At 33.9% G+C, this 14480-nt stretch overlaps 2 protein-coding genes, 1 non-coding gene and 1 pseudogene across 3 annotated transcripts; 1 reads left to right on the top strand and 3 right to left on the bottom strand.

Annotated features, from left to right (window-relative positions):
- Window positions 1–3218: 3218 nt before the first annotated feature.
- LOC108217294 (geraniol 8-hydroxylase) lies at window positions 3219–5345 on the top strand. The gene is made up of 2 exons (XM_017390132.2): window positions 3219–4109; window positions 4674–5345. The coding sequence occupies exons 1-2, from the start codon at window positions 3219–3221 to the stop codon at window positions 5283–5285; spliced, it is 1503 nt and encodes a 500-aa protein (XP_017245621.1). The 3' UTR covers window positions 5286–5345.
- A 1128-nt stretch (window positions 5346–6473) lies between these two features.
- TRNAA-CGC (transfer RNA alanine (anticodon CGC)) lies at window positions 6474–6546 on the bottom strand. Its single transcript has one exon. It is a non-coding gene; the product is annotated as a tRNA-Ala (tRNA).
- A 15-nt stretch (window positions 6547–6561) lies between these two features.
- On the bottom strand, window positions 6562–8538 carry LOC108217867 (geraniol 8-hydroxylase-like; annotated as a pseudogene).
- A 588-nt stretch (window positions 8539–9126) lies between these two features.
- LOC108216389 (geraniol 8-hydroxylase) lies at window positions 9127–11017 on the bottom strand. Its single transcript, XM_017389143.2, has 2 exons — window positions 9932–11017; window positions 9127–9855 (listed from the first exon to the last, which is right to left on the bottom strand). The coding sequence occupies exons 1-2, from the start codon at window positions 10826–10828 to the stop codon at window positions 9241–9243; spliced, it is 1512 nt and encodes a 503-aa protein (XP_017244632.1). The 5' UTR covers window positions 10829–11017; the 3' UTR covers window positions 9127–9240.
- Between the last annotated feature and the right edge of the window lie 3463 nt (window positions 11018–14480).

Below are 14480 nucleotides of genomic sequence, written 5' to 3'. Positions count from 1 at the left end.
TAATAATAAGAATAATATCTATTTTTTTTTTAAATTTAGCCAATTAGTGTTACTAGTATATTTTTTGATATAATATTTTAAAAAAGCTTATGTATTTTTGCATATGCAACCAAATCTGAAACTGCTGGCAATCATATATGCAACAAAAAATGAAACTTTAAAAAAAATATTTTGAAAATTTTATTTATTTGCATAATAAGTTGCAACTGGTTGCAAAAATGAATATCCCGCGGGGCCAAATATTTTAACCTAAAAAACAAATAAAACGACAAACTAGAAATCAACAAGTTCTTTGCCATTTGCCACTCTCCTGATTTTCCTTAACCTCTTTCTGCGACTCGAATAAATCAGCATAGATGATTTTACCATCAGCTCTCACTGCATCAGCTGCAATTGAAACGCTGACCGCCTCCATGTTGACTTTGTCGATTTCGGAATTGAGATCTTCAACAAGAGCCTTGTAACAAATCATATATTTAATCCATGAAACAATGGTTCAACGGTAGCACGGATATCCGGTGAATAGTTTTTGGTTGAATTTAATTGCTAACAAGAGAGATGGAAGATACAACTGATGAGTAGCTATATAAGATCCGTGGGAGTGTAGATGGAGAAATGCTAACCACATAAAGTTAGAGGAATGAGAGAGAGTGGGGAGAAGAGATTAGTAATAAAGAAATGAAAAGGTGAATTAGAGAAAGAAGTATATCTGTAAATAAGATTCAAAAGGTAGTATGTTTGTAAGATTTTAAAGAAGATAATATATTTGCAAATAAGATTCAAAAAGTAGTGTACGGATAAATTCTCTAAGTTATTTCCTAGATTATACAAGTATAATAATTTCTCAGTAATTTATACTTATCATATTTTTGATAAACCAAACAATTAGATAGGTTATTATTTTGTAAATATTTTAAATAAATGTGTAACTTCTGTTAACCAAATGACCTCCCAAAAAAAAAATTCTAAGCACCAACACTTATTTCCCATTGGTTCAAATATCTGTCACTGTATGCAAGTCTTGGTTCCCTGCTTCATTTCAAATTTTAGAACATTCTGTTTGTCATAAACCCGTGCTTCTCATATTAATCAATTGATTAATCTTGGGCATGTTGTGACTAAATTGGGTACTTAACATACTTCAGCACTTGGTTTATGACATAACTGACAATCACAGCTTGGCAACCTATGTTTTAGCTTGTACTAGGATTAAGTGGATATTAGTATATTTAAGATTCTATGAGAAACCCTGAAATATACCATTATGACATTATTCGTCGAGGTTTAAAACATGCAATCGAATGCTAGCTATAGGGTATTAGGGTGGGTTAGATTCTCCTGCACATATGTAATCCATTAACTTGTTTAAACAAAAGAAAAATAGTATTAGAAAGAACCGGAAGTTTTGCACTATTGGACATTTTTGAAAAACTAATAATAACAGTTTTAATAATTTTTCAAAAAAAAAAAACAGTTTTAATAATTATTTTTATTTGGCAAGATGAGATAACATTGTTGATGCTGCACTGCTGCTGTTGTTTTCCTAACAGTTAGAATTACGTCACGGTAGAATGTATTATCTCTGCTTAATTAAGAAACACATTTTATCAATTTAATTTTGACATTACGAATAGCCGATAATTATAATCAAAACAAAAATAAATAATAGTTAAAGTGATTCTTGTTAAGATTCGGAAGATGGGACGCAGAAGAAAACAAACAATCTACATTCTCTCCCAGTTTCTATAAGAATGTACTGTGGCAGGCAACTAACATCTTCGCGTCCGTACGTATGTACCTGACACATTATATATTTTATATTAATATATGCGCAACTGCCGAATATGAGCATGTTTTGACTAAATTTGTTAGGGAGGGAAACAGGGCGGAGCGGAAATAAAATTCGCTTAGGCTAGCTTCTAAACTGTTTTTTTAAAATTTTTCGCATGCTAATAATATTAGAGTAACAACAAAAGCTATCGCACAATCATGACAATAAAAATAAAACATGACAATTTGATATCACCTGTACCACTGTGATAATAGGATGTAAGAGTAGGAGATTCATAGATCTAAAATAAGATGATGTTTTTATTTAGAAATTCGAATTCGAGAATTATGTTCGAGAATATTAAGATTAATTTCAACTTTGGAGACTTAAAAATTGGTTCATCATTTTCCTCGATATCAATACTAGTTGGATTTTCTTTAACATTAGTCTTATATGGAGAATGTACCTCAGCGTAGGTGTAGATGCACCTGGTTTAAAAAAACAATAATATCTTCCTCCTCTTTTTTTCTTGATTTGTCGTTATATTTGTCATGTAAAAAATAGAGTTAAAGAGATTGAAATTGATATAGGATCGGGCCTGGCTGGGCTGATAATCGGTTGATTTTTAACATAGATTGTGGAATGATTTTGACAAATTGATCCAAATTTGAATATTTTGATATTTTTTGAGCATCCCCGGTGACCTTAGTTAATATGAAGATACTTGATATATGTAGATATAGATCTATATTTTGGATATGATAATTGATGGAAGTAAGTATTAATGTATGCAATTGGAAAAGAATTTCCAAGCTAAACTTGTTCGGGTTCACTTCACGGACAGCACCAAAATTATGAATTGACATGATGACTGCAGGGATGGAGTGGATTTTAAGATGAAAGAGCTCACAAGTTGAGCCAAGAGATAATTAACTTGCTATCGATTTAAATTGTACTCTACAATTAAGCACGATAGGATAGCTCAAGTGATGAGTTTCCTTGGATACAGGTTCTGACTCATTAAGAAGCATTAGAACAAATATCCTGAGTCCCTAACAAGTCTGTGCTAAGTGCTATGATCTTTCTTAGAGGAGTGCCAATAGAATATAGTATTCGACAGCTGATCATCATGACACCAGGATGAGGCCACATACTGTGGAGATCTGCAGGACAATGCACACAGTGCCAGAGTCAAGAGAAATTGATGAATTATATATCATAATATATCAAGTTTATAGTACCTCGTTCGGACCTTCTGTTTTTTATAATCGAAGTAAAATACTGTCACTAATATTACATCAGCACTAATAGTAAACATATGTAAACGAATCAATAGTGCGTACGTACTAGCAAGATGCCAAATCATATATCTATAAAACCAGAATGCTGCATCTTCATATTTACAGCTTAACATGCAAGTTTGATCTATATACCACAGTTTTACAATATGGATATAGCTATAATCTGCGCATTGTACATATTCCTAGCCTTTACTCTCCTCTCACTTTTGAAATCTAAGCGCAAACATAATCAAAAACTTCCACCAGGACCCTACCCTCTGCCCATCATTGGAAATATGCACAAACTGGGCAAGAGCCCCCATAGATCCTTAGCCGAACTTGCTCAAGTTTACGGTCCAATCATGCGTCTGAAACTAGGCCAGATAACCACCATTGTCATTTCTTCATCAAGCATCGCTCAAGAAGTCCTCCAAAAGCAAGACGCGGCATTCTCTAACCGGCCTCTGCCCGAATCTACACGTGCTTGCGACCATCATAAATATTCAGTAGTATGGTTGCCTGTTGGAAGTCGATGGAGAAGCCTAAGAAAAATTCTCAAGTCAAATCTATTTACAGCTAAAAAGCTCAATGAAAATCAGCATCTACGGAGCAGGAAGGTGGATGAGCTTATTAGATACTGTGAGAAGTGTAGCCAGAGTGGGGAGGCTGTAGACATTGGCCGTGCTGCTTTTCTGACTACGCTCAATCTTTTATCAAACACTATATTTTCAAAAGATATGACAGATTCATATGACAATTCGGAGGCTAAGGAGTTCAGGGACTTGGTGTGGAATATTGTGGTTGAGCTCGGCAAGCCTAATTTGGTAGATTTTTTTCCTATTCCAGCGTGGATTGATCCACAAGGTATATATCTGCGAATAACTGGCTATTCTGAGAAGCTAATTCGGTTATTTGATGGACTGGTAAATGAGAGATCAGAGTTGAAGAGATTGGCAAACTTCTTGGAGAACACGAGTACGAAGGACGTGCTTGATGAACTTTTAAGAATACTACAAACAAATGAGATTGATAAAACTCAGATACAACACTTGTTTATGGTAAGTTAATCTTTTCATACTCATGAGCTAATTAGTAATGAACATGCAACATGAATTCCAAATTGTTTTAAGGATTAGTAGCATTGGAAAATAGACATCGATTTCAATATAAAAATAGACATGAATTCCTAATTGTTACAAGGAATATAAATGATCCACCACTAACTGTTGACATTTTTTTGACTTAATTTGGATATGATTGTTGAGTATTGTAGACTTGTAGCAGAAGATCCTGTTGGGCGGACCCTTTTCTAATACCTTAATGTTTTAGATGAGTTGATTACTTAACATGTTGCAATCATACGATTGAGGGGGAGTGTTGAATAATGTTTGTTGTAATATAAGATACTGTTGAGACCTTTCTCTAACATCTTAAAATTTTAGAATAATTGGTTACTTAATAATGATTTTAAGACATTTGTTATCGCGACTTGTTATTAAATGGGTCCTCATTTGTGAGAAGCGATAGACTGATTAAGTTAATTATGACCACCTCAGTGGAAGCATATTCCCCTCCCTTCCTGTTTTTTAATATCAAAATGTCTAAAGTGATAAAAAATGCAGGACTTATTTGTTGCGGGAACAGATACAACGTCAAGTACTGTGGAATGGGCAATGTCTGAGATATTGAGAAATCCAGAAACATTATTGAAGGCCAAAGCTGAGCTGAACCAAGTAATTGGAAAAGGCAAGATGATAGGAGAAGAAGACATATCTAAGTTGGTTTACTTGCGATGTATTCTGAAAGAAACTGTAAGGTTACACCCCCCAACACCCTTCTTAGTACCACGCCAAGTAAACGAGGAAGTGGAACTCTGTGGCTACACAGTTCCAAAGAATTCACAAGTGCTGGTCAGTGCTTGGGCTATTGGACGCGATCCCATGCTATGGAAAGATCCCTTGTCATTCCAACCAGAGAGGTTCATGGACTCTGAAATTGATTTCATTGGGCATGATTACGAGCTGATTCCATTTGGTGCAGGCCGAAGGATGTGTCCTGGATTGCCATTAGCAATGAGAATGGTGCCGGTTATGTTAGGTTCCCTTATAAATTGTTTCGAATGGAAACTTGAGGGTGGGATTGCACCAGAGGAGTTGAACATGGAGGAAAAGGTTGGGCTAGCTCTAGCAAAGCTTCATCCGCTTCGTGCCATAGCAACATCAGTTGTTACTTAATCTGTAGCAACTTCAGTTGTTCCTTAAATAATCTCAAATGTATTAAAATGCGTTAAAGCTGCTCGCAAAATCTGCAGCAACTTCAGTTGTTCCTTAATTAACATCAAATGTGTTAAAGTTGCTTGCGAAATCTGTCTGCACGATAAACTTAATCGTGCTGGAACGTGTAAATTATATTTGCCTGTGTTTAAGGTTTTTAGATTTATGCTCTTGCAATGCAATATGTCCCCTATTCTGTTATTACTCCATAGTCCTAATGTTATTACTCGGTGACCCTATTTTTATAAAAAAACATAAATACTGTGCATTTTTTTTAACAAATTAATTCTTTAAGATTCTTCCAAATATTACTCTTACATTATTATATTTATTTTTGCCTAATATCATCTCTAATGAATTGCTTATAGATAATAGAGGTGCAAAAATTTTGGTGTCATTCAATTCTAGGATGACATCTCTTAAAATGTATGAAAAAGATATAATTAAAGGAACCTTATGATTCGACTATATTGAGTTTGACTGTTTGAGTCACAATTCATAACCGTCAAACTCTACTCATATTCGAGTAATAAAATATTTTAGAGCTCGTATTTAACTCTTGTTCATATCTATAAGCTTGGATTTAATTCAATTTATTTTGCCAATTATACAACATACTTATATTGATTGGAGCCACATTTTATAACATTATGATTTAACTAACTAGAGAAGTTTAAGTTTTATAAGATGGGTTAACTAATTAGATGATGTAACTAACTAGAGAAGTTTAAGTTTTCCTTCTAAAAACTATTTTAGGAAGATGACTACTCGAATTCCAATGAGATATATTATCTCATGTATATTTATTTGAACCGAGCACGTATCCGAGTTACTCAGTCACTTCTCCGTCTTATCGGGTCTCTACAAAGATTTGACAGTCGTGAATGAAGCTCCACATTGACTCATCTGAACCCGGTGATTTACCAGAATCCATCCCCGATAATGCCGAGAATCATTCCTGCATATTAAATTCCGTTTCTGGGAAACATCTTTGAGCTTGATATAGTCTCTTCTTAATCAACCTTGAGATGTCAAATACACAACTCTTAAAAATGCCACAAAATTATTTTCTTCGTTACTCCTTCGCTGTCTGAAGTTTTGCATCAGCATTATCGACACCTGTTTTTTTGGCTAAATAACATAAATATTTGGAGGTGCGGGGAATCGAACCCCGTGCCTCTCGCATGCGAAGCGAGCGCTCTACCATATGAGCTACACCCCCACATAATTGACACATGTTTACTATCCTTGATCCCCTTCATTCAGTTGTCATAAACTCTCTCAAAACAGTTCCATTCTGCAATAACAACAAAATGCACAATACAACTTCATTGCAAAAAAAAAAAACCCATTTACAAGTAGAAGGCTCTACAGAGGTTTCAACTTCAGACGTTTTTATTTATGACAATTATATGTTGATTTGATCTGGCTCGGGTTCGATTTTAAGGAACAACTGAAGATGCTACCACACGAAGTGGATGAAGCTTTGCTAGAGTGAGCCCAAACTTATCCTCCATGTTTAAATCCTCTGGTGCAATCCCACCTTCGAGTTTCCATTCAAAACAATTGATGAGGGAGCCTAACATAATTGGCACCATCCTCATGGCCAATGGCATTCCAGGACATATTCTTCGGCCTGCACCAAATGGAATCAGCTCGTAATCATGGCCATGGACATCAATTTCAGACTCCATGAACCTCTCCGGTTGAAACAACAAGGGCTCTTTCCAGGTCATAGGATCACGTCCAATAGCCCATTCATTGACCAACACTTGTGAATTCTTTGGAACACTGTAGCCACAGAGTTCAACTTCCTCTTGCACTTGGCGCGGTTCCAAGAAGGGGGCCGGTGGGTGTAACATCAGAGTTTCTTTCACAATACATCTCAGATAGTGCAAATCAGGACTTTCCACTTCTTCCACGATCTTGCCTTTTCCAATCACTTGGGTAAGCTCAGCTTTCGCCTTAACCAATATTGTGTCTGAATTTCTTAATATCTCAGACAACGCCCATTCGACTGTACTTGAAGTTGTATCCGTTCCTGCACCAAATAAGTTCTGCCAATTTGTTTTAATGATACTGAATTTCATGATATTGTAAAACAGAGCAAAAAATTGGGAAATTCTACTGACACAAAATTTAGTTTACTGATTATCATCGAGGACTAAAAGAATATGAAACTTACCACAAACATGTGTTGGATAACAGATTTATCAATCTCATGTGATTCTAGTAATTTCAGGAGTCCGTCAAGCAAGTCTGCTGTACCAGTATTTTCATCAGGATTTCCTCGTCTCTTCAGCTCCAAGCGGTCATCTATCAAAACATCAAACAACTTAATTAGCTTCTCAATATTAGAAGCCAGCCGTCGCTTTATACCCTGTGGATCCATCCACCGAAGAATGGGAAAGTAATCCACTAAATTAGGCTTTCCCAATCTCATGGTTGCTATCTAACACCAAGTCCCTGAACACTTTAGCCTCCAAATCTTCGTAAGAATCTACCATATCCTTGGAAAATATAGTGTTTGACATAAGATTGAGCGAAGTCAGAAAAGCAGCGCCACCAATATCCACAGCTTCCCCACACTGGCTACACTTTTCACAATATCTAATAAGATCACGCACCTTTTGACTCCGTAGATGCTGATTTGAATCGAGCTTGTTAGGTGTAAACATATTTGTGCTCATAATTTTTCTCAGGCTTCTCCACAGATTGCCAACAGGCAACCATACTGCTGAGTACTTATTATGGTCTAGAGCGCGTATGGCATCAGGAAGAGGCCGATTAGAGAAGGCAACGTCTTGCTTTCGGAGGACTTGCCTGGCTGTGCTTGATGAAGAAATGACTATGGTAGTCATGCAGCCTAGTTTAAGTCGCATGATTGGGCCGTAAACTTGAGCAAGGCTGGCTAAGGATATATGGGGACGCTTGCCTAGTTTGTGTATATTTCCGATAATGGGCAAGGGATAAGGTCCTGGTGGAAGTTTCTGAGAAGCTTTGTTTCTATTTCTTCGAATCCAGAGGAGAGTAAAAGCAAGCAGTATGAACCACGTACTGATCATTGCTATATTTGAATCATATATCCCGGGGGAATCGCAGTGGGAGAAGTGTACCGAGAGAGAAGAGATTACAGTAGCTGACAACGAAGAGCGTTGATAATTAGTGCAGGAGGAGTAATCCAACTTGTGGACTGCATTTCACATCCACTTGCTATTTTGTGTGTGACAGTAAACACAGTATACAACCTTTTCACCCAGTTCCGTTAAAAATTTACGTTAATGTTAATTAAGTCGAGATAAATTGGGAAAACTCATATATGATTGTATCTGTCCTAATTCAGTATGTATGAACTCTAATTAGTTGTTAATTTCCTCTTAAATTAGTTTATCTTATTCAGAAAAGATGGGAGAGCATTGTGTATGTGAGCGTGCATAACTCTAGTCTTTCTATAACCCCTCTATTTTCTTTCTTACCCGTCCTCACCCCTGTATCTTGTGAACTCGTGCTATAAACCTCAAGAGGAGCGGAAATGTACAAGGCAAACTTTTATGGAGAAATCCACGCTTACTAGTAACTCTACAGGTGCAAACCTTGATTTTCAGAGGAAAATTCTTGAAAGGTCAGGTCATTCCACATTGTTACGTAGGATTAACCGATAATTATTAGGTTTGTGTTTTTTTAATGGCACAACTGCCCTTAAATTTAACCTTTAACGGAAAATGTGTATACCGGGTTGCCAAATGTAATTTTCCAGAGTATGTATATTAAAGTGAGTTTGACCCCAAGTACATGGATGCAATTTCCAATTAACTCCTGATTCAATAATAAGTTTTTGTTCTTGAGATAACATACATTAATATGATTCTACTATAAAATTAAAACCCAACTGCATGAGCTCATCGCCTCAACAATCTTAGGGAACAACTGGAGTTGCTACAAGACGAAGTGGATAAAGCTTTGCTAAGGTGAGCCCAAACTTATCCTCCATGTTTAAATCCTCTGGTGCAATCCCACCTTCAAGTTCCCATTCAAAACAATTTAAGAGGGAGCCTAACATAATTGGCACCATCCTCATGGCCAATGGCATTCCAGGACATATCCTTCGTCCTCCACCAAATGGAATCAGCTCGTAACCATGACCATTGACATCAATTTCAGAGTTCATGAACCTCTCCGGTTGAAAAGACAAGGGATCTTCCCATAACATAGGATCACGTCCAATAGCCCATGCATTGACCAGCACTTGTGAATTCTTTGGAACAGTGTAGCCACAGAGTTCAACTTCCTCTTGCACTTGGCGCGGTACCAACAAGGGGGCTGGTGGGTGTAACCTCAGAGTTTCTTTCACAATACATCTCAGATAATCCAAACTAGAAACATCTGCTTCTTCTATGATCTTGCCTTTTCCAATCACTCGGTCAAGCTCAGCTTTGGCCTTCACCAATATTGTTCCCCGATTCCTTAATATTTCAGACATCGCCCATTCCACTGTACTTGAAGATGTATCTGTTCCTGCACCAAATAAATCCTGCAATTTTGTTTTAACGATACTGAATTTCATATTAAATTTGTTGAATAGGTAAAAAAAATGATCCATGACTTACCACAAACATGTGTTGGATGTGTGATTTATCAATCTCGTTTGATTCTTGTAATTTCAGAAGTTCGTCAAGCACATCCACTGAACTTTTGTTTTCACCGCGATATCCTGGCCTCCTCTGCTCCAAACGCTCATCCACCATAACATCAAAGAACTTGATCAGGTTCGCAAAATGAGAACCCAATCGCCGCTTTATACCCTGCGGATCCATCCACCGAAGAACAGGAAAGTAATCCACCAAATTAGGCTTGCCAATCTCAACCATAGTATTCCACACCAAGTCCCTGAACACTTTACCCTCTGCATCCTCATAAGAATCTACCATATCCTTGGAAAATATAGTATTCGACATAAGATTAAGCGAAGTCAGAAACGCAGCGCCACCAATATCTACCGCTTCCCCACGCTGACTACACTTCTCACAGTACCTAATAAGATCATGCATCTTCTGGCTCCGCAGATGCTGATTAGCATCAAGTTTGGTAGCCGTAAAAATATTCGAGCCCATAATTTTTCTTAGGCTCCTCCAGCGAGTCCCAACAGGCAACCATACAGCAGAGTACTTGTTATGGTCGAGAGCGCGTATGGCATCGGGGTGAGGCCGATTGGAGAAGGCGATGTCTTGCTTTCGGAGGACTTGTCGAGCCGTGCTTGATGAAGAAATGACTATGGAAGTCATGTGGCCTAGTTTTAAACGCATGATTGGGCCGTAAACTTGAGCGAGTTTGGTTAAGGATTTGTGGGGGTGCTCTCCGAGTTTGTGTATGTTTCCAATAATCGGCAAGGGGTAAGGTCCTGGTGGTAATTTTTGAGCAGCTTTGTCTCTAATTCTTCGAATTGAGAGGAAAGTGAAAGCAAGAAGTATGCACAAGACACCGATCATAACTAAATTAAAATCCATATTTCCGGGAACTAGTGTGGTTGCAGATGTGTAGCGAGAGAGAAATGAGAGAGATGAGATGATTGAGATATGCTATACAACAATGTTTTGTATGTTGTCGGTGTAGAAATGAAGATGCAAGAATCCATATATAGACATTTTAGTCGGCAATGAAGAAAGTTGATGGGCCATATTGCAGTAAGAGTAATCAACTTGTGCACTATGATTTAGAGGGACCAATAAACTTAAAATTATGACTTATTATGATAGTCATTTTCTAGCGTATTTTTGGTTTTAAGTCGACTTCTTGTTTACTTTACTATATTGGTTTTAAGTCGACTTCTTGTTTACTTTACTATATAAATAAACAATCTACTTTTTTATATATAATAGCCCAACAGAGATAAGACTCGAAACCAAGACCTCCCCAATATAAATATACCACTTAAACCACTTGAGTTACACAATCAATTAAGTTGTTATTCAAAAGCATTAACTACATACATTAAAATTGTTATATTTATATTCTTTTCAATATCTTACTTTATTGGAGATAAGTTATTATTTCAGTTAAGTCTCACATAATATTTTCATGATAAATTAATATCTATAAATTAATTATTTACGTAAATAAATTTAAAATTGAAAAAGAATCTGAATAATCGGACCCATACCATGATTCCGATTTGTAAATATATATAATTTATATTCGAATAAAAATGAACAAATTCAAATCTAACTTAATAGTTTAAATGAGCACCAATACAATATTTATAGAAATTCTAAGTCATGGATGTGATAAATAAGCACAAAAACTGAGATTTCAGTGAGCATCTTTGAAAGGAAATTTGATGGACTTTCAACATGGACTATGTCATATTGATTTATTTTAATTATAAAAGGTGATTTATAAAGAGATTACAATATTTTGGAGAGCATGAAATAAGGTAACTGAAAGAATATTCTTATTTAGATTACTTTTAATTTTAAACTTATGAATTCAAAATTCAACGTGTAACTAAATCTTTTTTTAAAGAAAATTATAGATATAAGAATAGTGAGAAAGACATCAAATTTGATGTTATAAAATATATCTAAATGATGTAATTTTGATGATACATGAATTTGAATTATTATAACTTGTGATATGAAGGTGAACTTAGGGAAATTCTATATTGTTAATCAAAAGTCAACCAAATAATAATAAAACGCGTTTACGAGACCTACTAAAAAGAATTGAGTTATAGATTTTAGTTGGTTAAAATAAAATAACACAGAGAAGTAAGTTATATATATTAAAGTCTTGAAACTATAATTTTAATATGCCATCCATCAATATATAACATACTAGTTATATAAAATGATTCAAATTACAATTAAATTAATTAATTAATTACATATTAAACTAATAAAATATAATAAATTCTGAACCGGATAATCCGACGCGATACGGTGAAAACTAATATCTGATTAACGGGACTAGAACAAGAATGTTTTTTCATAATCCAGAATATCGAAGACATGATTTGATCTTTAACAATTGAACATGATATGCTATATTGCTCACCCCTAAGAAATACGAGTCCAAAATATTTAAAAATGTGGGTTTGCACAGAGCTAAAAAAGTAACTACAAGACTAATTAAACTAGATGTTTCATGTTTTATATAAACTTCATGGGGCCTAACTCATATCTACTCACTTTTTGCTATTTGAAATTCCAGATAATCATTTTGAGATTTGGTTTATAACAATTACATGACAAATCAATTAAAGTCTCAATCAACAACCTCAGAAAATTAATGATAAAAAATTAAAAATTTATAACGAGACAATATTATAAGATATTGCATCAAAGTAATAATCATCTAATATTTAAAATTAACAATAAAAATCTAAGACATTGAAATACTATATAATCGATATGAAAATTAAAAGGGTAAGTCACATTAATCGTTTTAGAATTTTTTGGGTACAATTATAAGGTTAGTAGTTCAATTGATGTTTTTTAATAAAATAAGGTACGAGTCTTTTTATATACAACAAATGTATCAATTTCTATTTATACAAAGTGTGTGCAACATATGCTAAAAAAGAATGTGTTGATGATCTGCCCATCATGTATCACTTAAATATTACACAACTTCAAAAAAGAAGAAATAAATATAAAATAACGCGGACCACACATGACATCTTCATCTCATCATGATTTAGGATATCCTAATTCACATATCAAGAACAAGTTTTCATCAAAATCATGGTTATATTAGATGAAATATTTTAATAATTTTCAACAATAAATTATAAATACTTTTAACGAGGTATATTATATTTAAAATCTAAAAGTTTCAGTATTAATTTCGAATATAATTTTGAACATGTAGATAATATGGTAGTGGCCTCTATATCCTAACGAATTTGAATATAGAAAAATCAGGCCAAATGTAGTTTTTGATCCATAAATTTTTTAAAAATATAGTACTTATTATTACTAGGGGAATTATCTTGTATATTGTTTTTTCAATCTTATTTTCAAAAATACTACCTTATCCAATCTTATTTTCAAATCTCTAAAATATTTTCAAAAATACTACCTTTTTGAAAATATTGTCCAAAAATACGGTGGTTGCATATGCAACAATATATGCAACTGAATTCCTGATTTCGAGTTCCAGTTTTCAAATGTCATTTTCGACCTCATCTTTGGAGTCGTTATATATATATATATATATATATATATATATATATATAGGGGGCTTCTCCTCGAGGATCCAAGTAAAATAGTAACTTGGTAACTCGCTAAGAGCATGAAAAAAAACAAAAAAAAAAACACGGCGTTAAAATAGGATATAAAAAAGACACGCTGTAAAACTAGGAAGAGACGTGCTTGAGACCTAATGGAGTTCTGTAAAGATGTAAATATGTACCACGAGTTCTGTAGACACCTAATGATAAAAAATTAAAAAATAAAGAATGAAAAACAACAATACAGCGTCCGTAACTTCTTATACTCTAGATTTCTATGACATATTACTCTTTAGTTTATAATATTTTTCTTATTTTATGTTTTGCTATATAAAATATGTTGTAAGTATTTTAAATAAAGAATATATTTACCTTTTAATTGTAAATATAATTTTTAAAATAAAACAATTAAAATTATATAAAATATAACATAACATTTTTCAAATATAAAATAAGAATAGATAAAACAAGTACAAGGTCCTGTACTTTATTATATTATATTTTTTTACATATTCTGTATTTTATCTTTTTATTGTGTATATAATTTTTTATTTTATTTTATTTTTAGCATGTTCGGTATTTTTATTTGTGTAAATATTTTTTACATATTTTTTCTACTTTGTAAACATTGTTTTTTAAATAAAGTATGAAAATCATATAAAATACAGGACATAAATTTATAAGAAAATCACATTTGTTCTTATTTTTCATATTTAAAAAACTTATGTTCTGTATTTTTCATAATTTTAAGTTTTTATTATAAAAATTAATGTTTACACTAGAGAACATTATGTTCTGTACATAAAAACTTACAACATATTTTATATAACAAAACATAAAATATAAAAAATATTATATATCACAGAACACAGAACAACTAAAATACAGAACATAAATCACACAAATAAAAATACCGAACACACAATAAA

This window comes from Daucus carota, chromosome 4, assembly GCF_001625215.2.
Source record: "Daucus carota subsp. sativus chromosome 4, DH1 v3.0, whole genome shotgun sequence".
Lineage (NCBI taxonomy): Eukaryota > Viridiplantae > Streptophyta > Magnoliopsida > Apiales > Apiaceae > Daucus > Daucus carota.
Note: the sequence above shows the minus strand (reverse complement) of the source record. Positions and strands in the feature narration are given on the sequence as shown.

Excerpts from the sequence above, each read along its gene's own strand:
- LOC108217294 (XM_017390132.2), top strand. The coding sequence starts at position 3,219 with ATGGATATAGCTATAATCTGCGCATTGTACATATTCCTAGCCTTTACT. Across the intron at positions 4,110-4,673 it reads AGATACAACACTTGTTTATG|GACTTATTTGTTGCGGGAAC; the intron begins GTAAGTTAATCT and ends TAAAAAATGCAG.
- LOC108216389 (XM_017389143.2), bottom strand. The coding sequence starts at position 10,828 with ATGGATTTTAATTTAGTTATGATCGGTGTCTTGTGCATACTTCTTGCT. Across the intron at positions 9,856-9,931 it reads ACATCCAACACATGTTTGTG|GATTTATTTGGTGCAGGAAC; the intron begins GTAAGTCATGGA and ends ACAAAATTGCAG.